Here is a 26,043-nt window from a genome sequence, read left to right as displayed (position 1 = left end):
GAAACTACTATCAATAAGAAAGTTTCCAATTTTCATAAACCCAAATAAAGTGTAGCTGCTAGATGTCCTGTGTACCTACGTCTACCTTGGCTAGGTAACATCAGTGACCGATTTGCTAAGCAAATTTCTTTGTCTGTGCAAAGGTGTTATTTTGCATCGAATCCGCGTGTTGTTTTTTCAACCAGGCCTAAGTTGCCGTCTATTCGCAAAGATGTTCTCCCTCCCCCCACCATAATAATTATTTTATTTATTTAAATGTAGTTACAGTGCGCACTATGTTGGGCGAACATCGCAAAGATTAGATTTTCGTTTGAAACAGCATGTGCCTTCAAAGATTCGTTATGCAAATTTTTCACCCTCGGATGTTCTGGGTAATACGTATGGTTCTGCGATTTGCGACCATCTTATAAATAACCATGCGTGTGCCACGAATTTCATTGCTGACATGTTTACGATCCTTAGTGAGTCGCACTCTCTCTATCATTTGAAAATTTTAGAGACTCTTTTTATTAAGTCTTTGAGACCTTCTCTTTGCAAGCAAAAAGAAAATCTTCTTGGACTTAATTTAGTTTATGTAATTTCCCCCCCGTTTATTTCTGTTTTTTTTTGGGGGGGGGGTCCTACCCCCGCCAGATTCATGACTTTTTTGTTTGTTTTAAATCGTATTTTCCTCGATTTAACTTTGATAAGTGAGGAACGAAACCTGGTTAGCTAACCTTTATTTTCATTTTTTATTTTTTCAATTCATTATGTTTTTTGGTCTGTATTTAGCCATTATAAAATTCCATATCCCCCGGAAAAATTTCAAAAATATATATATACTAGCAGGGGTGCCCGGCGTTGCTCGGGTGTTTGGAGGTGTATGCTGTGCAAAAAAAGCAAAAAAACAAAAAAATGGTTAATTTTTTAAAACTTTGACCCCTATTATGACCCCTTAAAATTTATTGTTTCGGGCTCAAATCACTTTATTAAGTTAGATCCATATTCAAGGAACCTAAATCTAAAATTTCAAGTGTCTAGACCCAAAATTGTCGGAGGAGTTTGGTAGAGTTCTTAAAGGTCAAATCGTTAATATTTGACCCCTTAACAGCCAAATTTCTGGCTGACACCCGTCACATCGATTTTCCCAAATCTCAGTACCCGGTATTTCAAATTTCGAGTCTATAGACTAAAAATTGACAGAGTTATTGCGTAGGGAAATGTACACAGACAGACAGACACACAGACAGACAGACACGTTCACTTTTATAGATATATAGATATACAGTCCTGGTCAAAATCATAAGACCACTTTAGAAAGTAAGCGTTTACGCATAATATCGAATTTTTAATCAAACAAATGGTGGAAACCATTGCCAAACGGGAAAATATGATGGGGAAAAAATGAAATCTGCTCCACTCGAAACCTTAACCCTGATCTAATAATTATTTTTGAAAAAACAAACATTTTCACCTGGTCAAAATGATAAGACCACTTTAATAAAATCGGCTAGTTTTGAAAAATGAATACGAAAAGCTTTCTATGTTACTAAAAGCAACTTGTTAGTGGATAAAAAAAAAACATCTTACTAAATTATAAATGGCAAAAGAGAAACCATTATCAGAGTTTGAGAGAGGAAGGATCTTTGAGCTTAATAGGGGTGGACTATCCCATAGATCCATTGCAAACGAAGTGAATCGTAGCAAAACGGTCGTCACAAATATTTTAAGAAATCCAGATCAATATGGGCACAAAAAGAGTCCAGGTCGACAAAACAAAAATAAATACATAAAAATAACTCTATCACTGGGTCGCCGTATCAGAAGAAGTTTTAAAAAAAATTCAGTATGAGCTCAAGTCGATTGAAAAGCCAAACAGCAGCAGAATGTAGTCCTAAAACCATCAGAAGGCATTTGAAAATAAAGGGTTTCAATCATTTAAAGCGACTGCAGAAACCACGTCTTCTTGAACAGCACAAAACTAACCGACTTAAATATGTCGCCAAATACCAGACCTGGGATGAAGAGAAGTGGGAAAATGTAATTTTCTCTGATGAGAAAAAGTTTAATCTAGATGGTCCAGATGGATTTCAACACTATTGGCATGATAAAAATTTGCCCAAAGAGACTTTTTCAACACGGCATAGTGGAGGAGGGTCTTTAATGATCTGGAGGTGTTTTCTCATCAGCTGGGACCCTAAAGTTGCAAGTAGTGAAAGGCCGGCAAACATCATTGAAGTACATTTCAATGCTTGAAAATGCTCCTATCAGGACTGAAGGTCCACGTATGTGTGGAAGAAATTGGATTTTCCAGCAAGACAACGCTGCGATACACACTTCTCAACAAGCACGAGAATACTTTTCTTCAAATAATATAGAATTGTTAGATCATCCAGCATGTTCTCCGGACCTCAATCCCATTGAAAATCTTTAGGGATGGATGGCAAAAGAAGTGTTCAAGAATGGAACCAGTATGATTCGATAAAGGAACTTTTTGATTCAGTTTTCAGTACATGGGATAAAATTCCTTCGCAACTGATAAAAAAACTTAGTCGCAAGCATGCCGAAGAGAATTTTTGAAGCAATTCGTAATAATGGAATACTAAATACTAAGACCCTTTTTTAGTAATTTATAATTGCCTTTTGTTAGATAAATTATCAGTGGTCTTATCATTTTGACCAGGTGAAAATGTTTGTTTTTTAAAAAATAATTATTAGATCAGGGTTAAGGTTTCGAATGAAGCAGATTTCATTTTTTCCATCATATTTTCCCTTTTGGCAATGGCAATCATTTGTTTGATTAAAAATTCGATAATATGCGTAAACGCTTACTTTCTTAAGTGGTCTTATGATTTTGACCAGGACTATATATATATATATATATATATATATATATTCTTCTACTCTGCAACTGACTAATAAGCAAAAATTCGCAAATCATCTCATCTTTCCGAACTTACCATTGCTGAAAAGACTGTTCCGGGAGCACCAACACATATATGAGCCACGGCTCTCGAGCTGGCGAACGGCAAGAGAGCGAAGTTTCCTGCGAATCCCAGATTAATTAAGCACATCCAGATGAAGAATAACGGTTTACTGACGAATTCGGTAACATTTAACGTCATCGCAAACACAGCAAATACCGTGGAAAGGCACATCATTGAAACCTGCAAATACAGAACGGGAGGTGGGGTGGGAGATAATAAGTGAATGCATAATTTTGGCAAACTGATGTTATATGACAAACAACTATTTTTGCATTCCTGTCTACTTTTTTATATTGTAAAACACTTAAGTTCGCCATTGTTTCGATGTCAAAACAAGTTAAACGTCACCAGTAGCTCGACCACGCAATCCATTCGAATCCTAATGAATTCATTAGCGATGCGATCTCAGAGGAGGTAAATAGATGACCAACTGAAGACGAGATCATGTGTGAATTTCGTATTAATTAAGTCTGAATCAGAGTTAGCTAACAATCAAAGAGAAATCAGCGTTAGTTCGCTACTTTTCTGCAGCAGTGTTAGGTGATGTGGAGAAACACGGGAAGAGGGGGGGCGGCTAAATTTGACAAAAGTTAAAGTCAGTAAAAAAAAAAACATTTCATTATTTTAACCAAGATGGGTACACTTGTACTAAATAAATATGCACTCTAGAAAGTATGAAATTCAGTTTTTATTTCTTTCATATCGTCTAGTTTGTAAGATGATATTAGTTTCTATTGTTGTTGTCGTTGATCTTCTTCTTCTTCTTCTTCTTCTTCTGTCAGTCTGTATCTTCAGATTGTCATATTTTCTCTTCCGTATCAATAAAAATAGGTTAAGCACACAATATATCAAATGTCATAAATACCACACTATTGTAATTATTTTCTTAAAATCATTTCAGGGTAATAATTCACGTTGTTGCTGGATTTTTTTATACTAAAAAGTTGACGATCAATTATCGCTTGGATTTCATGAACAAAGCTTCTTTCTGAAAGGTGCACGCCTGTGGAATTTTCTTCCATCTACCTGTTTCCCACTTGACTACAACTGGGATGTCTTCAAGTCCAACATAGACAAATTCCTGATTAATCGTCCCCTTAAGTAAGACACTTTATCAAATCTCCAATACCAACTATTACTACGATATTATCCCATTGATTACTGTACACTCAATAACCCTTACCCCCGAGTGGCTTCCGGGCCTTGATGAGTGGTGATCCCCATTGTATATATATATATATATATATATATATATATATATATATATATATATATATATATATACATGAAAATGTCTCTGTGTGTGTCTGTCTGTATGTATGTATACATTTCCCTACCAAATTACTCTGTCAATTTTCAGTCTACAGACTCGAGATTTGGTATAAGGGGTACTGAGATTTGGGAAAATCAATGGGTCAAAATTCAACGACTTTGCCTTTGAAAACTCGACCAAACTCCTTCGCCAATTTTGGGTCGAAACACTTTATATTTTAGATGTAGGTTACTTGGACATAAATCAAACTTTTTAGTTTGTTTTGCGCCACAAAACAATAAATGCTAAGTAGTCAAAAGTGGGTCAAAGTTTTAAAAAAATTGACCTCTCAGCCAATTTTTTGGTTTAAACATTTGAAAAATGTATTCTGACACTAAAAATTATTCTGACACTTTTTAATTGTTGTTTGGCCGAAAATTTGGCTATCAAGGGGTCAGTGTACAAAGGATCTAACCTTCGTGGTCTCTAGCAAACGATTCAGCCAATTTTTGGTCTAAACATTTGAAATTTTATATAAAGGATATTCAGAAATGCAGCAAACTTTTGAATCAGTTTTCGGGCGAAATTTTGGCTGCCAGCAGATCAAAGTTGAAAGAGTTGACATTTGCAGACTCTACCAAACTCCTCCGCCAATTTTGGGCCTAAAGACTTTAAATTTTAGATGTACCTTACCTGAACATAAGTAAAACTTTTTAATATATATATATATATATATATATATATATATATATATATATATATATATATATATATATGTGTGTGTGTGTGTGTGTGTGTGTGTGTGTGTGTGTGTGTGTGTGTATAAACATATGCACATAAAGTTATGAACAGGGGCTGAGCTATGCTGGACTGAACTGCTAGTATATATATATATATATATATATATATATATATATATATATATATATATATATATATATATATATATATGACCCTGTCTGTCTGTGTGCAAAACGGTCTCTGTCAAATTTTGGGCTACATACATAAAACTTGATATCATATAACTTATATAAGTTTAGATCTGTGCAACAAATTCGATTTGGTTTTTAACTGGTAAAATTGTTACTAAAGAGATCCAAATTATTTGAACTTCACAAGCGTAAATCAACTAAACATGTCCCTTCTATGTATGTGCAAATATATGTTTATACGGTTAAGTCAATTAATTTTATAGGTTCTTATATCTACATCGTCTTAGCTCATATGGTATGGAATAAGGCTGGAGAGGTAAATGTTTTGGTTACGATTCTAGCTGATGGCAACCAAATCATTGTTTTTCTTTTCAACTTTTGAAATCACTGCGTGGTACAATATAATAATCTGTAGAGAATTGGCTTTATAATAATAGATTCGAAATCTACACGAATTAACATATCATATTTAAGCATATTTTATGACCGGGTAACTCCAAACAACCTGCTAGTATAAATACATATATATAGTCATCCACATACAGTACTGTTTCGCTGTTTCACAGCTCATCAATGCAGATAGACAAGCAACTACCTCAAGCCAGGTGTGTGTGTTCATGGTAATGTATTTAATGAAGTAAACGGTAAAGCAGTCAACATCTTGATATTTGGAATATAGACCTTTGTTATTTATTTGTTACTAGCAGGACCCGTTAACTGGCGTTGCGCGGTGGAAGCATATCCCCTCCGTCATAAAAAATTAAACTACGGTTGTTGTTAGTGGCCAACCCCCAACGTTCTAAAGTTAAGAACAGCTTTCGGAATAGACACCCTAAACCTCCTCATGTTAAAAATAAACACCCCAATCTCACCATGGTAAGAACAGCTTTCGAAATAGACACCCCATTTTATGAGTGGGATTGTCAAAGTATTTGCCTCAAATTTAACCTTGATATTTGAAGTCAGCATACCTACCAGCAAAGACTATAAACCAAAAAAAATAACAGTTGGAGAGTAGCAGTGTCGGTCGGAGAGACGTAGATTAGCCTATCGTGCATGCATACAAATCTGGCTGCCACTGAATTACAGTGCATGCTGATCTAGAAAACTACTTATCTTTGCCAAAGTTAAAAGCTTTATATTCAGCATAGTCGAAAACTTTAAATTCGTCATTTTCAACGAAATTTTGGATATGGAGCAATGGTAAAAATTTACCTAAAAATAAAAAAAAAGTTAATGCCTTAGCGGAATTGATAATGAGTCCGGAAAAGAGAAGTAGACAAAAAACAAGTATATGCCAAATAAGTGTTTCCGTGCAATCGTTTATGCATGAAGAAGTGGATTATGGAATAATAGAATTGGCCGGCCTTAGCTAATCAGATGGGTCGGATTTTGTCAAGGGAGAATTTATTATTTTTTAATCGGGTAATCGAAAGATTATGTTATGTGTATGTAGCTAATAACAAGTTACGATGGGTGCAATAAAAGTATCGAGGAAATATGTAGAATAGGTCTCGGTGTCAACTGGTAGCAGTGTGAAGACTAAATATTTATAGAGAAAAATAGGGACTACTTCCTCTATAGATGTCGCGATTATGATGGTGTTTCTGCTAGTATGCAATGTAGCATTTTATTATAACGACTTAATTTTATTATAACAACTTAATTTAATTATAACGACTTAAAATTGTGTTCGAAAATTACATAAGATAGTGACAAATAGCCGAGACGTAATGAATTAGTATATGGCATCTGTTACTGCAAACCTACGATACTTTGGTCCAGAGGGGAATTTCTGCAGTCAAAATATTATATAGGAGATACGCTCTGTAGTTACATCGAGCTTCATAAATTAATGGATTGGTATGAATAAAAGGTGAAATATAATTGAATAAACATATTTCCCCATAATTTTCTCTCTCTCTCTCTCTCTCTCTCTTTCTCTCTCTCTATATATATACATACATACACACACGCTCGCGCGTGTAAAGACTTTTAGGATTTTAATATATCAAAATTAATCAGAGAAATAATTTTTATTTGATTTGCGTACTTTTTCTTCTATTTTATTAAAATTTAATATCTTATGCAAACATAAAGATTTCTTACCCTGAATGAAAATTTATCGGCCACAATTCCCCACGTGATTCGACCAATGGCGTTGAAGAGAGATGAACACGCACCAACAAGTGATAAAAAATAATCATCATTAATAAAACTCTGTCCATACGCCTATAAACAAATTGAAACAACGACAGAAGATAATTGTTAGAAGATAAAACAATTTTAAAAAGAAGATAAGAAATATTTTAATTAATGTCTACCAATTCAGAATATTTTTTATGCATAAATTATCGAAATCGTGACATAAGAGCCGTTGAAATTAACATAATTTATTTTGATAAAATACAGGCAGCATGCAGAATACACTTAAGGTTTAAATCGTTCCAAAACCATGCATTTTTACACATGTAACGCAATAAAATACGGATTGAAGTTTCAGGAAAAAAATATTTTATTGAGATTTTTTGCTCGTGTACTGTCGATTTATTTCCGTGACAATTTTTCATTTTGAAAATTTGAAGCTGAAGCCAAATTTCTTCGGTGCCATATTGAAACTAGTAAACAGGATATTTTATTTTATTTTATATTGAAGATTTTTATTTCCTTCATTTCTAGAACAGTTTATTCGAGTCAAAATACTTGAAGAACAAATATTTTTTCAACGATTTCAGCATTTGATTATAACAATGAATTATTTTTATTTTAAAATGTATCCTATCCTCAACTGTCTAGCAGATTAAATTTCTCGTTATTTCCGGGTAGTTTTTGACAATATGAGAATGACGTAAGCAGTTTTTCAGGTTTTCTTGTTTAATAAAGTTGTGTGAATGTGATGCTTATTCAGAGCAAGTCTCATTCGGCAATTTATCGTTTTCTAGTTGTTTGCTGATTTTACTGACACATAGAGAAAGAGACAGGGAGAGTTAAAAAAAAAAAGAACGTACACAATCATGAAAGTAAAAAAAAGGAGGGAATTACAAAGGGGGAGAGAGATGAAAAGAGGGCGAGACAGACGAATACATAGACACAGAAAAATGTTTTAAATCGATGATTATTTTATAGGTTGATATGGGATAGAATTTAGTGTCTAGTCATAATTTTGAAATATTTAGGACATCGGTGTTGTGGCTTACAAAATTTGACCTTTATGTACACCTTTAATGTGCAAATTATAGAGTCTAAAAAAATCAAGATGCCCACTCTAGGACTTACGCTTGATTTCTATATGAGATATATAAATATCCGAGTGTTCAATTAAAGTTCTCCTTTAACTCTCAAACGTTGAATTAGTTAAGAAGGGAAGAACATTAATTTTCCTCTCCTCAGTTTTTTTAAGTCTTTTGGTCAGACCAGATTCACTGACAAGAATTTATCTGGTCTGGTGGGGTACCAAGTTAAATGATGTTATTTGAAATAACATCATTAGGAGAAGATGTACCATTCCTCGTATGGACTGTGTCTAGAAGATAATATTTGACCTTCGAATGTTATTTTGAATAATTGGAGAGAGTTTGTAAGGTGAGTATCTTCGTGTTGCGTTCTTCTGATAAATTCTTATACAAAGAGACCGAATGAGTTCGAGGACAGTATATAGTAATATGTACCTTAATGTGACCCCTAAGAGAAAGAATGTATTACGGTTCAAGAATGTTCATATATATTGAAAGGGACTAACAGCTCAAAATATGGACTTTTTGCATGTATAAGAACGAAAGTCAATTCAAATATGTACAATTCATGCAAACATTCGCTCCGGAAGTTTTCAAAATTAATTCGTTCAATTTTTTTTTCAAGACTTCCACGGACGATGACAATGGTAAATAAGCACGTATAATCTAAAAATAATCCTAGTGATTCCTGCAATAAATGCCAGAAACTGTCTCGTGTCATAAGCTTAAAAATATTCGCAAGCACATACACATAAAAATATTTGACAGATGAATATTTGATGTTAAACATTAAAGCTATCATCGTCGGGTGAAGGGGTCAATATAAAGCAAGTATATTATGTCCGTCTATTATATATATTGTGTACTTTAGTGTCATTTTCTGGGATTATCACTTGAATTCAATATACATAGATATCTGAGTGTTCAAACAAGATTCCTTTCTATCTCTCAAAATTTGAGTTAGTAAAGCAATGGAGAACACTAATTTTACTCTCTCCAATTAACTACGTAATAGTAAATCTTTTTTGTGGTCTATTCTTGGATTCACCAGATTCCATGACAAAAAAAAAATAATCTTGTCTGGTAGAATATCCGGCTAAATGTTGTTACTCTAGCTAACATTACCTTAAAAAAGTGAACTATTTTTCGCATGAACTAATATATAACCGTGTCGAGGGTATTCGGACTTTAAATACTATGTAATTTTGAATACAGTCAACATAGATTTTTTTGTTCATTTTTATTTATTTTTTCAGAATTAGTTTCTACTGTAAAACCAGTGTGGCATTTTGTTGCGTTAAAACAATGCAAAAATATTGCATGCAGAATATTCTCAAACCTTTTGTAAGAAAACATTGTCCTTTGGCCTCTTTTTGATGTGTCTGAAGAACAGAAAGGAATCGATATTGAAAAGTGCATCATAGCTATAAATTATTCTTTTACGAATAAAGGGAGAATTCATTTATAAAAAAGTCCCGTCTTGGTGAAACACACACACACACACACACACACACACACACACACACACACACACACACACACACACATATATATATATATATATATATATATATATATATGGAAGAGAAAATTGGAAGAGAAGCTGTAAATACCTTATAATGTTTCCATTACGCCATTTTGCAGCTTATAATAATAATAATAATAATAATAATAATAATATATATATATATATATATATATATATATATATATATATATATATATATATATATATATATATATATGAGAAAAACGTCATTCAGGCGGTTGTGAAAAGGATATTACGAGACCCGCTTCATAGCGTGATCTGACAAATTAATTATTGTTTCGTTTTATTTGTTCAAAACTGACCCAATAGTTTATATTGCTCTTTTTACAGCATATAAACCCTTATCATGTATTTAATTTCTGGTATTTGGCTACTGATATTTTGCGTTAGTTTTCAGTCGCACCGATTCTTAACAAAATGGAAACAGAGAACTCACGAATATCCCCTATTTATGTATTTCCAGGAATAGTCCAGATGTGATGAAATCAGCGTGTATTTTACTATAAGATTATTATTATTATGACGCTATGCAATTCGTTAAGTGTTCATTAAAAAATATTTCATTTTCTGATTTTTCTGAGAGCATGAAAAATGCAACGCTTACCTTCCAAAGTGTGAGCATGAAAGAAATGCCGGTGCCATTAAGTACAAAAATGAACCAAAGTTTGTAAAATGTTTTCGTTTTGAACAACTTGAAAGGCTTCAGCATTCGTTCACGTCTGCTTTCAGATCTGAAATTGATTTTTACTCTGTTAATAATTTATCTTTACTTATGTTTCGTGTTTAACACATGTAACTACAGTAGTTAATAATTTATGTTTCATGTTTAACACATGTAACTACAGTAGTTAATAATTTATGTTTTGTGTTTAACACATGTAACTACAGTAGTTAATAATTTATGTTTCGTGTTTAACACATGTAACTACAGTATGTACAACTAAGTTGTTTAACATTTCGGCTGACGTTGTTCAGTCTCGTTTGAGTGAGAATTTAAAATTTGCAAATGGTAATGTTTGTGAACTAGAATTGAAATACTGGAAATGTAATTATCGAATTGTGGATTCCATATTTCATAAGGAGTTAATTTGATTTTTCAAAAAAGAAAATATATTTCAAATGAATATGAATTAAATATTTAGCAATTTTTACAAAATGTTAAACTAATACTAAAGAAAAATGGTTTAAAGATTAAACTTGCCGCCGTCCATCCAGTGAAGAAAGAATGACACCCCGAAATATGCTTGCTTTCTTCGCATGTGAAAACGAAAGAAAGCGTATCTACTTTCCTATTACGTACGCTATCTAGACTGTTTTTTTTACGTCACTTTCTTTTGCATGTAAATTTCTAACGTTAACTTTAAAGTGAAGTTTTTCTTCGTACGTTTTTCTTATTTGTGGCAAGTTTTTGCTTACTTTTCACTCTTGTTCTCGTCATGATTATCTTTCAATCAAGAAGGGAATTAATGGGAAATGTAGAACTTCAATGGAGTTGTAGTTGTCATTCATTTTCCCGTCATCACTCCGATAACCTCCTGAAGGGGAAGTAACTAAATACTTCTATCTCTAGGCAACTGCCTAGTTTATCTGCGTTTATTCAAAAGGAAGGCAAATTTAAACAAAGGTTATGAAGCTATTCAAGAAAGGAACTCTAAACGAGACGCCAATGAACATTACCTCAGTCAAAAAGGATGTCTTCTCTGATCGCGAACATAACAGATACATTATCTAAAATGATTCCAAAACCGACAGCAAATTTCTCTGTCAGTCTTCACCTTACGTCTTGGTAATAGTAGAGTTGTTTTTATTTATTATCACCACTTATCAAGGCCAGGGGCCACTTGAGAATAAACCGTAATGAGACGGAATGATTATCAGCCGAAAGATGATCAACACTATGGGAGTACTAATACTTATCAATGATATGAACTACGTAGTTATGAACTCACCTTTTAAATATATTTCTAAATACAAAATCTGGAACGCTCAGCCTTCGACTAAGACGTCGAAACTCGAGCACAAGTCTTTCTGCCGCTGATGGACGACGTCGCTGATTAGATGATTCGTCAAAATGCACTTTATGGTGTGAACTGTGCATGCCTGATTCTCTAGGTTTCGCATTGTACATGTGTTTCCTCTCTGTTTTGTTATCGCCATTGTTTTGTTGGTTTTCGTTGCCATCTGTAATGATGCACACAGATTTCTTCTTTTTTGCCATATCAGGCGTCGACGTGATGTCAAAAACTCTTGGTGTATCGTTGGCAGCCGGCGAATGTTTTTCATTGGAATCACCGACGAAGCCTCGGTTGATGTAATGTTGTTTGGTGACGTCAGTGGTCGCCGCATCTTCAGAATCCTCATCTGTCAGCACGGTAGTTGTGGACACGTTTGAGGTGACCGTGTTGTAAACACCCTCGGCGTCAGATGAGTCCGAATCGGAATCTACCGAGCTTCCACGACGGAAGGATGCCTGGCTCTCCTTGCTATGAAGCTCGTTCACGTTGACAGTGGTCGCCGGAAGTTCCTCGTATGAGCCATCTGATGTTGCGGCGCTGATTTGCGACACTCTCCGAACCCAGTTTTCATTGGCGTTGAGCACATCTAGTCGTTCAGCGCTTTTCTTTTTGTGTTCTAAGTATCCTCGTCTTTCCGCCAAAGATACTTTCATACTCACGGTGACGATTTGTTCCTATAGCAAAAATAAATAAATGCATAAAAAATAATGATTATTATACGAATAAATATGATGTGTTAGAAAAGGAACCGAGCGATTCGCATCAATAAAATATATTCAACTACTCAAAAATGGTATCTTTCAGGCATTATCAAATCCCTTCAGAGATCTGATCTAGCTGACAAAATAATCTGGTAGCTTCAATAAGCATTCCCCACAGATAATAGTGCCTCGCGCCATAAGTAGTAAACCCATTTTCTGTTTGAAAAGAAGGACCTAATGCATAAGAAGATGAACAGATACTGTCCTTTAATCCCAACAATTACCCAAGATAGAAAGCCAAAGTCATAAACAGTAAATGCCAAGCAGTTTGCTTTCTATTTCATTTTTTTTTTTTAATGAAGATTCATAATTTGTGTTATTAGATTATTCGGACTACAATTCTCATCTAATAACGTATGGCACAACAAATATTAACACTAAATAATAATCGATTTTCAGTGTCAGTCTTATTGAGGTTGAAGATTAAATCAGGTGATACTAAGAATATACCTACAAATCACTTAAGACTGTCATGACTGACGGACCGAAAGATTGCCGAATGAGACACACCATAAAAGGGTAAGTCGTTACATTGACTGACACGTTGTGAGCATATTATTCAAAATTAGAACAGCAGTTCAAACGATCCAAATAATCCATCTTGTATGGAACTTGAGTTCTCTGAAGTCGGAGATATTTACTACAACACTTGATAGCCAATATCTTCGTGTATTTGTCCTCCTCCAGTCTATGTAAGTATGGGTGTCGTATTTTATTTATATCGATGTGTGTTTGTCTGTCCATTAAGTTAAATTAGGTAAGAAGAATCCTCGACTGGAAGCTCCACTTTTTCATTATCTTTTTATATATATATATATATATATATATATATATATATATATATATATATATATAGGATTCACCACTTATCAAGGCCTTGAAGCCACTCGAGGATAAGTGTTATTGAGTGTACAGTAATCAATGGGACAATATCATAGTAGTCATTATTAATGGAAATTTGGTAGATTGGATTACTTAAGGGGGCGGCTCATCAAGAACTTGTTCACGTCAGACCCGCAGACAACCAAGCGGTAGTCAGCCAGGAAACAGAACAGGCAAACGGAAAAAAGTTCCACGTGCCTGTAGTTCTAAGAAAGAAGCACTGTTCATGGAATCCACATTTTGATTTAGGCACAGTTAAAGAATGGGGAAAGTTATTGACAGTGGTTTCAGATAGACGGGTGTTTTTCGAAAAAGATTGGCGAGAGGGTGGGGACCAGAGATTGGAGTTCAGAACCTAACATTTCATCCATCCACATGTTACATTTTAAATAGTGAACAGAGAAATAGTAACATGGTGTTAAAACATGAACTAAACTAATGAGTGTTATTTGTGCAATGTTTCGGAAGGCCAAATTGACTGAAATATTGTACAGATAAAAACAATAGTCCAATCAATACGAGTAATACATATAGTTGTTGTTTTTTACTTAAAAGTAGATCTTTGCAGTAGTTGACACACTGGTTCTCATTTGATCAACGAATTAAAGCAACGTTGAGCCTGGTCAATATCAGATGAATGACTATTTGGGAATACCATGTGTTGTATGTAGTAAAAAAATATATCAACACTTCTCTCCAAGAGCTGCAAAACATCGCTATCTCCTCTAACGGGAATATACATCGAGTCACACCATTCCGTGAGGAAAAAAAGGAAAAATAGAATTAATTTGTATTAAAAATAAAACTTTAAAAAGTTTTAATAAAACATATTGTTAAAATTTGTCTTCAAATTATTTTTTTTTAATTCATACATAATAACTCAGTAAAAAAACAAATGATACATATACTTCCACTACAGTAATGATTCGTGCCAATAATTGACGCGTGTTTTCGGAAATAATCGGTCCGTTAAATTCGACTTCATAATTTTCAACATTAATTCCGACTTGGCTGACTCTTAAAATAGTCATGCATACAGGAAATCGGAGAAATTTTTAATCACATACACCGTGTAATACTTTTCTTATATGTCGATAGTTTGTTTTGTATTTCTTGTTATTGCTTTTTATCATAATACATGTATTGACAAATATGAGTCACCCCTACACTCTATGCACTCTGCTTTTACGATGTTTTGGTTGTCTACAATCCTGGAATAATTCAATCTGATTACGAGCACTAAACAAACACGCTTCATTCAGTAATAGCAATTCTTACACCGCTTAAAATAATTCTTTTTTACAAAACTTTTACAAAAATAATCTTTTTAACAATTAATTTAAATTTTCATATATATGAAACATATTCAATTATTGATATACATAACTTTTTTTAGTTCGACGGATTTTGACTATAAACAAATACAACTTAAAATATTCACTTTTCAATAAAAAAGCATTTTCAAAATAGCAAGATTATTTAAATTTTTTCTTAATTATAATTATAGAATATTTAGAGTGTTTCATTGATAAGATTAAATTATGTTATGAGTAAAAAAGAGTAAAAGGATTATTATTATTATTATTATTATTATTATTATTATTATTATTATTATTAATTTTATTGTTATTATCATTATTGTTATTATTATTAATTGTATTATTATTATCAATATTATTATTATTCATTATTATAATTATATCATTATTATTATTATATCATTATTATTATTATCAATATTATTATTATTATTATTATTATTATTATTATAATCATTATCAATATTATTATTGTTAATTATTATCATTATTACTATTATCTATATTATTACTATTATCTATATTATTATTATTAGTATTATTATTATTATTATTATTATTATTATTATTATTATTAGTCTCAACCTTTGAATTTTTTAGTTAGATTTTCTTTCTTGAACATCAAGTTAATTCCTTTGACTTTAGACATTCAAGCCGTATTAACACTATCGCCGTTCCCAACAGGCAAGCCTTTTGCAAAATTGTAAAAGAAATTGTTTTGTCAATCTGATTAAGCCATTTATGATGGCTTTTTTGTTATAATCCCAAGCTTTTCAATTACAATGGGAATCACCTTGACTACCGTACAGTTCGAGATGTTGATATATTATTATTGTTTCATAGCATTCTTAACTTTCTGATTTTATTTATTTTTTATTTTTATTTATTTATTTTTATTCATTCATTTATTTTCATTTTTTTAGACATTCAAGCTATACCTTAACACTTTCGCTGTTCCCAACAGGCACGCCTTTTGTAAAATTGTAAAAGAAATTGTCTTGTCAATCTGATTAAGCCATTTGTGGTGGCTTTTTGTTATGGTCCCAAGCGTTCCAATTACAATGAGAATCACCTTGACTTTTTTACATTTCCAGAGTCTAACTAATTTCCATTTTAGATCTTGGTATCTATTTATTTTTTTTCTTGTTCTTTCTCTCGCACTCTGGTATCAATGATTATGCAAGTTTTTACTTAGTAAAATTATATCAGGTCTGAAGTGTTCGAGGACCTTATCAGTCTGTATGCGCATATCCCAAAGAAGTTTGACATTGCCGTTTTCCTGCACCACTTCTGGTTTATGCTCATACCACTTCTCATTATGGCATAATGCATAGAGTTTGTCATATATTGCAGTGTAGAACCTGAGCGACTTTATCGTGTCTCCATTTTTTATATTGATGTTGAACTAACATAAGGCATTATGTTAATAAGACATTCTGATACAATATGCGCTGTTTCTTCCCTTTCATTACACATTCTGCACATCAGTGATTCTGCAGTTTTGTCGATGTAGTGTTTGATGAACCTAGTGCGAGTGGTTTGTTCCTGGGCTGCCATTAATGTGCTCTCAGTAATTTTTTTTAGATTTCCCTTGACCAACCAATTCCGGCTGTCGTTATCTCTAAATTCAGTATTCTTAAAAAATGCACTGCGTAGTTTCTTTCCAAATAATTCCCTCTCTCTCTCTCTCTCTCTCTCTCTCTCTCTCTCTCTCTCTCTCTCTCTCTCTCTCTCTCTCTTAAAATCGCTGACTCTTCCTCACCCAAGGTCTTAATATTTTTTTCTCTTCTCACTTCATGTAGAAGAATTTCATGGCTTTCAGGAATATATTTAGTTAGGCTTTCTTCTTCTATATTTACAACGTCTTGTTATTGCTGTTGTTATTATTATTATTATTATTATTATTATTATTATTATTATTATTATTATTATTACTATTATTACTATTATTATTATTATTATTATTGTCGTCGTCGTCGTCGTCGCTGTCATAATTCATTATCTGATCTTCCCGAAAAAAATATTCGCGCAAATCAAATGAACAATAAAAATGGTTTGTTCATATTAGTTTATTTTTGTTGTTGTTTTAACATTTAAAAAATAATAATTTTATTTTGCGACAATTTTCTGGCAAATGAAACCAATTTTCCGAAAATTCATGTTAATTCTAAAGTACCCGCAAATCAAATCTAAATATATCTCTATTGATTGTTCTATCCTTTTTGTTACTGTTGTTCATCGCACCCTTGCATTAAGGAAGAAATTTCTATTTTCTATTGATAAATCATTTTGCTACTTACTAAACCTACTGTCTTTTCTTTTGCCATACGGCCGACCACTTCCCTAGATGAGTTCATAATTAATGGATACTCTAACTTAACATCTAAATCTGACCCCCACGATCGCCATGGGCATGGAATATGTGCTTACATTAAATATGGTTTTCCGTGTAGTAGGGATATCTCCAGAGAAGACCCTAATTTACCTTATATGTGCTTTCGGGTTGCACTTGCTTACACCAATACATATATATTTGCCTTCAATCCCCCCCACAACAGCGGAGTTACTATCTTTAAGAGCATATCTGAGAAAATTGACCACATCCTGTCTGCTCATCCTTCGGCTAACATTCACATTTGCGGTGACTTCAATGTCCACAATGTGGAATGGCTGACCAATTCAAACAAGGCAGAGGATGAGGGGAGGTTCTATCATGATTTCTCCATTGCCAATGGCATCACTAAGATTGTTCAGGAACTCACCCGTGTGCTCGATACTACCAGTCAGAATGCAAGCCTTCTAGACCGTTTTCTCACAAGTTCCCTTAAGCTATGTTCATGTTCCGTTCTATCTCCTCTGAGATCTTCCGACCATTCGGTTGTATCTATGTTTAAAAAGTATGTGTCCTCTATAGTATCAAACCTGACGGAATGGTTAATTGTAGGTATAGACCGGTTCATACCATCCAAACAATTCCAACAAAAACCTAACAGCCAGCCATGGTTCTCCCCAGAATGTGCTGCTGCCATTGCACACAGAAATTACTTTTTCCATAGCTACCAAAGTAATAGATGTACTGAGACTAAAGCTGCTATCAGGACTGCCAGCAACCACTGTAAAAAAGTAATAAAAAAATGCAAGACAGCTATATGCTCAGTCCGTTAAATCTAAAGTAGCTGAACAGCGGCTTGGTTCCCACCAGTTTTGGCAAACAGCAAACAGGATCCTGAACAGAAGCGTGTGTTCTATCCCACTCATCATCAATGGACCTTAGGTCATCTCGTCAGCATCAGACAAAGCCAAACTATTTACCAAGAACTTTGCAGCTAATTCTACCCTATGCAACCAAGGCCATCAACTCGCCGTATTTCCTCCTGTAACAGACAACACGCTATGCAACATACAAATATCTGTGTGTGATCAAGAAGCTAATCAAGAACCTTGATTCCAGTAAAGCAACTGGCCCTGACGGCATTCCAATTATAGTGTTGAAAAAGCTTCAATCAGAACTTGCCCCCATACGTACAAAACTGTTTAAGCGTTGTCTTAAGGAGAATTGCTTCCCAACACCCTGGAAAACCTCATCAGTATACTTGTATTTAAGAATTCAGGTGACAGGTCATCTCCCTCTCAATACAGACCAATGTCTACTGTTTGTCATGAGTAAGTTGCTGTAATCCATATTAAATAAAGAAGTAGTCAACCACCTCAGCAGGAATAACCTTCTTAGTGACACGTAATATGGTTTCCGTTCTGCTAGATATACAGCAGATGTGCTTACAGTTATATTTCATAGGATTAACGAATCTCTCGCTTCCTTTCTAGGGTAATTGCTCTTGACATATCAAAGGCCTTTGATAAGGTATGGCATAAAGGCTTACTTCATAAAATTTCCACCTACGATATAACTGGAAATGTCTTCTCAATTATTAAATCATTTCTCTCTGATAGGCTCAGAAGAGTAATGGTTGATGGGCAGAAATCAGAAGCCTACAGTATTAATGCTAGTGTCCCTTAAGGGTCCATCCTGGACCCAACTCTCTTCCTGATCTACATCAATGATCTCCCAAAACACATACGTAATCATTCGTTGACATCTATGCTGATAACACGACCATCTATGGCAACACATCAAAGGCCATAAATGACAAAGTTCTCTCTGATTCTTTTTCCTCTGATCTTGAGCGCATGGTACAGTGGAGGAGGAGGTAGCTAGTTACTTTTACTGCATCTAAAACCAAGCTCCTATCTTTATATAATCAACGCTCTGATCCCCATGTGGCATCAATTAAAATGGATGGCTCTCGTCTTGGGGAGGCTCTATATTTTGACAAGCTTCTGGGATTGACCTTTACTCCTGATCTGAAATGCAACATGTACATCAAATATGTTGCCAAGTTGCTGGAAAAATGGTGGCATCCTTCTATCGCCTCGGAAGATATCTCACTGCTGATGCAATTCTCTATCTATATAAAAGCCAACTACGTCCAAGGATGGAGTACTGCTGTCATATCTGGGCAGGAGCTGCTAAAAACAGCCTATCCTGCCTTGACAGAGTACAAAATAAACTTCGTAGCCTAGTGGGTGATGCCCTTTTCTCTTCCCTGCAACCTCTCTTCCACAGAAGAGACATTGCGAGCCTTTATTTGTTTTATCTTTATTTCCATGGGAAATGCTCGTCTGAGCTCCAATGTCTGCCTCCCTCGCCAATTTTTCACGAAAAACACCCGTCTAGCTGAAACCACTGTCAGTAATTTTCCCCACTCTTTGTCTGTGCCTAAATGAAAACGTAGATTCCACGAACAAAGTTTCTTTCTTAAAAGTGCACGGCTGTGGAACTCCCTTTTCCTGTTTCCCACCTGACTACAACTCGGATGTCTTCAAGTCCAACATAAATAAGTTTTTGTTGAACCGCCCCCTTAAGTAAGACACTTTATCAGATCTCCATTACTAGCGATTACTATGATATTATCCTATAGTTTACTGTACACACAATAACTCTTATCCCCGCGTGGCCTCCGGGCCTTGATAAGTGGTGACTTCCTTGTAAAAAAAAGTATCACAATTTATTCATTAGAATTTACACATTTATGTTCTGTTTTATTTTGAACGGTTCGTTGACTTGACCTTGAAAAAAGTTTTCAAGTATTGAACGGAACAAATATAGTTTATTTACTTATTTTATTGGTTAGTGGCATTAACAGTGGGATGTTTGAAAGATAACAATACCTTCTTCTTCTTTTTCGGTCTTTTTAACAATAAAACGCCGATAAGCTGAATGCCTGCATAGATCGAACTCAGAATCCAGAATATTGATGGAACGCGATCCAAAATGTCAGTATCTTGAAAATATCTGGAAGGAGTAAACAATTCGAAAAGAATTTGGCGTTTGAATCAGAGAAATAAAAAGTTTTCCAAATTGAAAATCACGCGCATATTTTAGTTAATTAAATGATCTAATTACCTATAATCTGTTTTAGCACATTTTTCATGCTTTCCTGAATGCCAGTCCAGTCTATTAATACTAAACATATACGCAATTTTACCTGTTTATTTTCATATTTTTTAAATCGTCTCTTCAGTGTTGACTTCTCGATACTCACTTGTTTTTCTTTTTCATTGTTTTCACTTCTTTTTTACTCAAGGAATTTACGAATACCAGTAAGTGTCACTTATCTAAATGTATTTGATTCACCGCTGGTTTAGCATTCTTAAAATGAGCTAATGTGTAGAAGATATGGAGAAACATTATAGTTTATGCAGGACATTCGTAATTATAAATGCCTGGTATTCATAAATAATTAACTGTAATAGTCTTTTGCAGTTGTTAGGATAAGAGGATTAATTTATCTCACAGTACTGTATTAAATATATATTCCAAACATGTCTATCACCAGAAGGAATGATAGACGAAACTTAAACAATGTATAATTAACACATTTATTTACAATTGACACAAAAAAGAAGGCCAACATAACATGACATAAAACATCAAATACGGATAGCGATAATTCTCTACTTTACAAGGTGGAGATAAGGATATATGTCCAGAATAGATACTCTTCAAAAGTAGTGTTCGTGGGACATTATGTTGTGGTGGATTATTTATTACTCTCGACCTTTTTCAGATAAAACTAAGGGGCAAATCCAATATCGACATTAGTTTTACAATTGATTCTCTGTGTCCGTCTCGTCTATTCTCTCATTGTTATTGATATAATAAAGTAAAGCTTCTTCTGTAGCTTTGGTTATTATAGATTTTGAACAAAAAGCTTCATGTGCTACACAGTTCTACTAACCAAATAGAGCACTTCCTAATGTATGTTTCCAAAATATATGCGTACATTTCTCCTTCTTTCACAATCCATTACCTTTTTTCCGGATTAGTTCCTTCGCCTAATTACGCATTGCATACAAATGTAGCAGATATTTTAACTCTCTTACAGTTATCTACTCCCAGGTCTCTCACATTCATGGAGATATTTTTTGCTGTAATTATTTCATTTTGTCATTCTCAATACATTTTACATAATGCAAAGTTTTCAAATTTAAATAAGGATCGCTCCTTTTGCAGATCAACGGAATATCATTCGACCGTTCTGAATGTCTACTTTTGTAAACACTCTAGGTTAGTGGGTTACGAATTAACAAACAACTAATCACATGCATTCACAAATGTTGGTTTCAAAAGTAATATGGTTAGGCATAAATATGGAAAAATAAAGGACGTTGCTAAAACTGGAAAAGAAAAGGACAAGATATTCTAGTAAAAAATATAATAATTTATAACTTAAAATATTGCAGCATAAAGATTTTTTTAAATTCAATTTATAGCATTATATGATTAATTCTTAATGCTGTAATATTTTAAGTTATAAATTTATTATATTTTTTACTAGAATATCTTACCCTTTTCTTTTCCAGTTTTAACAACTAGTCCTTTACTTTTCGATGTTTAATAACTTTTATAACTTTCATGGTCGTATTTTTCTATAATTAATATATAGATAGTAAACTGTCAAAAAATACTTTAATCGTTTAATTTATTTCGTCACCACGAGGGCTCTTTAGTCAAATATAAACACTATTTCTTTTTCATGGTACTATACGATTAAAAAGAATGATTTGGTGTTTAGGGGTGATTGCAAGGTTTTTATTGGCGGAGATTCTCAATTTTCCGGGTAACGCCTGATCACGGACACCGTTCATTTATTATAACTAACTGTGTCTTTTTTATCCTAAATTTAAGATTAACAGTAAATACTAAAATAATAACAGCAATCAGTTGGGCAGTTCTATTACGTACGAATGTAAACTTCGTAATTGAGTTTATTCAAAGAAAAGGATTTGCATAAATAATTAACGTGAGTTCAGTTTGAAAATCGGAATAAAAATATTAGTCTAAATTCATTTTTAAAAGTCGAACTCTTTCAGAAATTCAAAAAAGAGGGACAAACGCATCATTAAGACGTTTGCAAAACTGCAATGACAGAATGCCATAAATAGAAATAAAGAAATGCTTTTATAAAAAAAACATTATTTTCAAGTTGAATGGATATATTTTTTAAGCACGGCAGCAATATATATCAGATGACGGATACAACTGTAGAATTTTCATAGGTCCCACTGGTTGTTGTTGTTATTATTATTATTATTATTATTATTATTATTATTAGTAGTAGTAGTAGTAGTAGTAGTAGTAGTAGTAGTAGGACAGTTTTAACCATTTTATAAAACATCTGACATACAACGAGTATCATGCCAAATTTCATGCATTTAAGTTAAATCATATTGGAATTTATTTATTATTTTTAATATTAACAATGTCGGAAATACACACACGGCGACAATCACAGTTTGAGGATGATATTCCACTGTAACACAACTGTCATCTCATCTCAATGTCGGCTTATGCAAAAGTTGGTGCAATTCTGTTGGCACAATTCTGTTGAGTGATTTTGAAGCTTAACTTGTTATGAGTGATTGATAGACAAAAATATGCAATTTTAGTATACATTTTTTGTTTTACTTGAAAAATATATAAAAAGGAAAATATTTTACTCATTCAAATGATTTCAAAGATAAATGAAATATTTTATTTTGGTCACTGTTTAAGTATTTTTTTCATATGGTCAAAATGCTTGTTTTTACAGTTATTATTTTAAAAATTATATGGATTAAAAAAAAAAACTCCTTCAAAAAATTACACCAAAATAATTATCCTTTCTAAATACAACCGTACTCGTTCGTAATTTAAGGAAAAACTAATCAGCAGTTCAATCAAACAACTTTCAATATGAAGGTGAAATAATAACGTTAAGGTCGAGGTTTAGTGGAACCAACCAAGCATCCAACTAACGCACGTAGTAAACAATAAGCATGCGATGTCCGCATCTAAGATATGTGTCACTTCAATGCTTACCTTTCTTTATTTCCCTTTTCTAGCGTCGGGCTTAAGTTGTTTGGATTTAAAATGGCGGTAATGGCTTGATTAAATATGAAAGCACCAGCCGCAAAGCCTGAAACAACAAAACCACTTGTAATTCCTCGCTTTGAATCATTCCACTGCAAAGAGAAGAAAAGTGATATGACAAAAACCCCTGTAGTTTTGAACGAAATCGATGTAGTCCAGAATAGGTGTTAAAGGTGTCAACGCTTCGTTGAGGATCGCAGGTTCGAGTACTGCCAGTTTTGTTAATTTTTCGTTTAATTAAAAATCGACAGATACTTTCAATTTTATTAAGTTTATAGACGCTATGCAAATATTCAAATGCAATAGTGTCACGCAATATGGCGTCGTAAAATGTTCAAAAGTAAGTCGATTAACAAACATACTGGTTTTATATATAATAGCCACTAAAATAAGCAATATGCCCACTTTACTCAGCATGTAACTTAGTATGCATATCCCATAATTCATAATGATAAGTTTAATGGTAAAAGACTTTACCTAGAACTTACATATTATTGATGCTCACGCCTCTTAAAAATGTATTGCTTAATATAATTCAAAATTTGATGCACAGCAATTCTTTTCTTATAATTTTTTTATCAAACTTATATGAAAGGAGAGTATGAGTTTGTGTCAGTGATACTATAAATGGTTTAGAAAAAATAATGTGCCCATGTTACTCGCTGTCTTCCCGAAAATATATATTCCAAAATTCATCGCTTAAGGAGTTCTTTCTGTACAATAAAATATATGAATGTAAACGTACATACCTTATTTTGTATGTTTTCACACCCTAAATGTTAAAATTTCCAATAATAATAATAATAATAATAATAATGATAATGCGTCTATGTTACTCACCGTACTTCTTAGAATATATATTCCAAATTCATATTCTTATGAGATTATCCTAAATTATAATGAAAGTTGTTCACCAAACATCTATAAATAATAACATTTAACTTGATTTTATTTTCATTCATTTGCGAATAACGCATTGATACTTACTACTACTACTACTACTACTAATAATAATAATAATAATAATAATAATAATAATAATAATAATAATAATAATAATACTTTTACCAACGAAGAGTCAAGAAGACCCCATCACAAAATTATCAGGATAGACAAAATCCTAGGACCCCTTGTAGCAAATGTGGAGGACCTCATGGGCACAATGCATGTCAGTACCAAAGGAAAATAACATGTGACCTATGCAAGCGAGCAGGGCACAAGGACTCATATTGCAGAGCGAAATAAGAATAAGAAATAAAGCTCGATTCAGCTCGATTCAGGGTTGGATTTATCAATTATAACTGGTAAAAAAATAAATTTGGAGGGTGAGGTAGTTATTAATGTGTCACCAAAAAGACCGACAAAAACGCTATGGAAGGCAACGAACTTATCCGAGACCGATTAGATACAGGAATTTGAATTATGAGACTCGCCAATGAGTGATTTTTGTCACAAAGTCGAAAACCTAATGGCCGAAGCCGACAAACTCAAAAAGGATCTCAAAAAATCTTTCTCGAGTGTTTTCTCCGAAAAGCTTGGATACTGCACAAAAATAAAAGCGAGATTCGAATTGCTGGATGAAGCAAAACCAATATTCAAAAAGCCATGGAACGTACCGTTCGCTTCGAGGGAAAAAATTGAAGAAGAATTGGGAAGACTAGTTAACACTGGGATTTTAACCCCTATTTACAATATATGTGAAAAAAAATCTAAAGAGATTAGGGTATGCGGGGACTTTTCGACCGGATTGAATGCGGCGCTCAGGGACTATCACTACTCGCTACCAAACCCAGACGAAATATTCGTTAAGTTAAATGGTGGAAAATATTTTTCCAAAATAGACTTAAGAGAGGTGTACGTACAAATACTAGTAGAGGAAGATAGTTCGAAACTTTTGTGTATCTCAACGCATAAAGGAATTTATAAATTCAATAGATTAGCATTTAGTATAAAAGTAGCACCTGCAATTTTCCAACAGATAATCGATACTTTGCTAAACGGTTTGGATTTCGCAATATGCTATCTGGACGATATTCTTATGTGTAGTCAAAATGTTGAACAACATAGAGATCATGTATTTCAAGTGTTTAACAGAATAAAAGAATACGGCTTCACATTGAAGAAAGCAAAATGCGAATTTTTTTTGGAACGAATTAAATACTTGAGTCATATCATATATAAGGACGGGAGGAATCCCGATCCAGACAAGTCCACAGCTATAAAAGACATGCCAGAACCTCATAATATAACTTCACTGCAGAGTTTTTTACGGCTCGCGAACTATTATCAGACGTTCATTAAGAACATGCATGAATTGCGTGCGCCATTGAATGTACTTTTAAAAAAGAACAAAAAATGGGACTGGACCCCTGAGTGCCAGGCAGCGTTTAAGAAATTAAAAGAGGTATTAACGTCAGATTTGTCCCTGACTAATTTCAATCCGAAACAAGAGATTATTGTCGCAGATCAGAGATCGGGGCGTGCATTCTACACAAGATGCCTGATGGGTCCACTAAGCTGATCGCCCATCCGTCAAGAACTTTACTTCCTGCCGAGAAGAATTACTCCCAAATTGAAAAAGACGCACTGGGAATCATATTCGGTGTTACAAAATTCCACCGATTTTTACCCGGTCGTAAATTTAAATCACAAACTGACCAT

General features: G+C 33.5%; 1 protein-coding gene across 1 annotated transcript in view; it reads right to left on the bottom strand.

Annotated features, from left to right (window-relative positions):
* LOC145279897 (uncharacterized) overlaps nucleotides 1-26,043 on the bottom strand; it is an 85,120-nt gene that overhangs the window by 8,967 nt on the left and 50,110 nt on the right. The window contains exons 4-9 of the mRNA XM_080131427.1: nucleotides 23,332-23,474; nucleotides 20,139-20,262; nucleotides 11,882-12,621; nucleotides 10,537-10,663; nucleotides 7,260-7,382; nucleotides 2,940-3,146 (exon numbers count right to left, since the gene is read on the bottom strand). Of these exons, the coding sequence (XP_079987553.1) occupies nucleotides 2,940-3,146; nucleotides 7,260-7,382; nucleotides 10,537-10,663; nucleotides 11,882-12,621; nucleotides 20,139-20,262; nucleotides 23,332-23,474 (1,464 nt within the window). The remainder of the gene's footprint in view (nucleotides 1-2,939; nucleotides 3,147-7,259; nucleotides 7,383-10,536; nucleotides 10,664-11,881; nucleotides 12,622-20,138; nucleotides 20,263-23,331; nucleotides 23,475-26,043) is intronic.

This window comes from Euprymna scolopes, chromosome 7 (genome assembly GCF_053919585.1).
Source record: "Euprymna scolopes isolate OS-2025 chromosome 7, ASM5391958v1, whole genome shotgun sequence".
NCBI classification, from domain to species: Eukaryota; Metazoa; Mollusca; class Cephalopoda; order Sepiida; family Sepiolidae; genus Euprymna; species Euprymna scolopes.
Note: the sequence above shows the minus strand (reverse complement) of the source record. Positions and strands in the feature narration are given on the sequence as shown.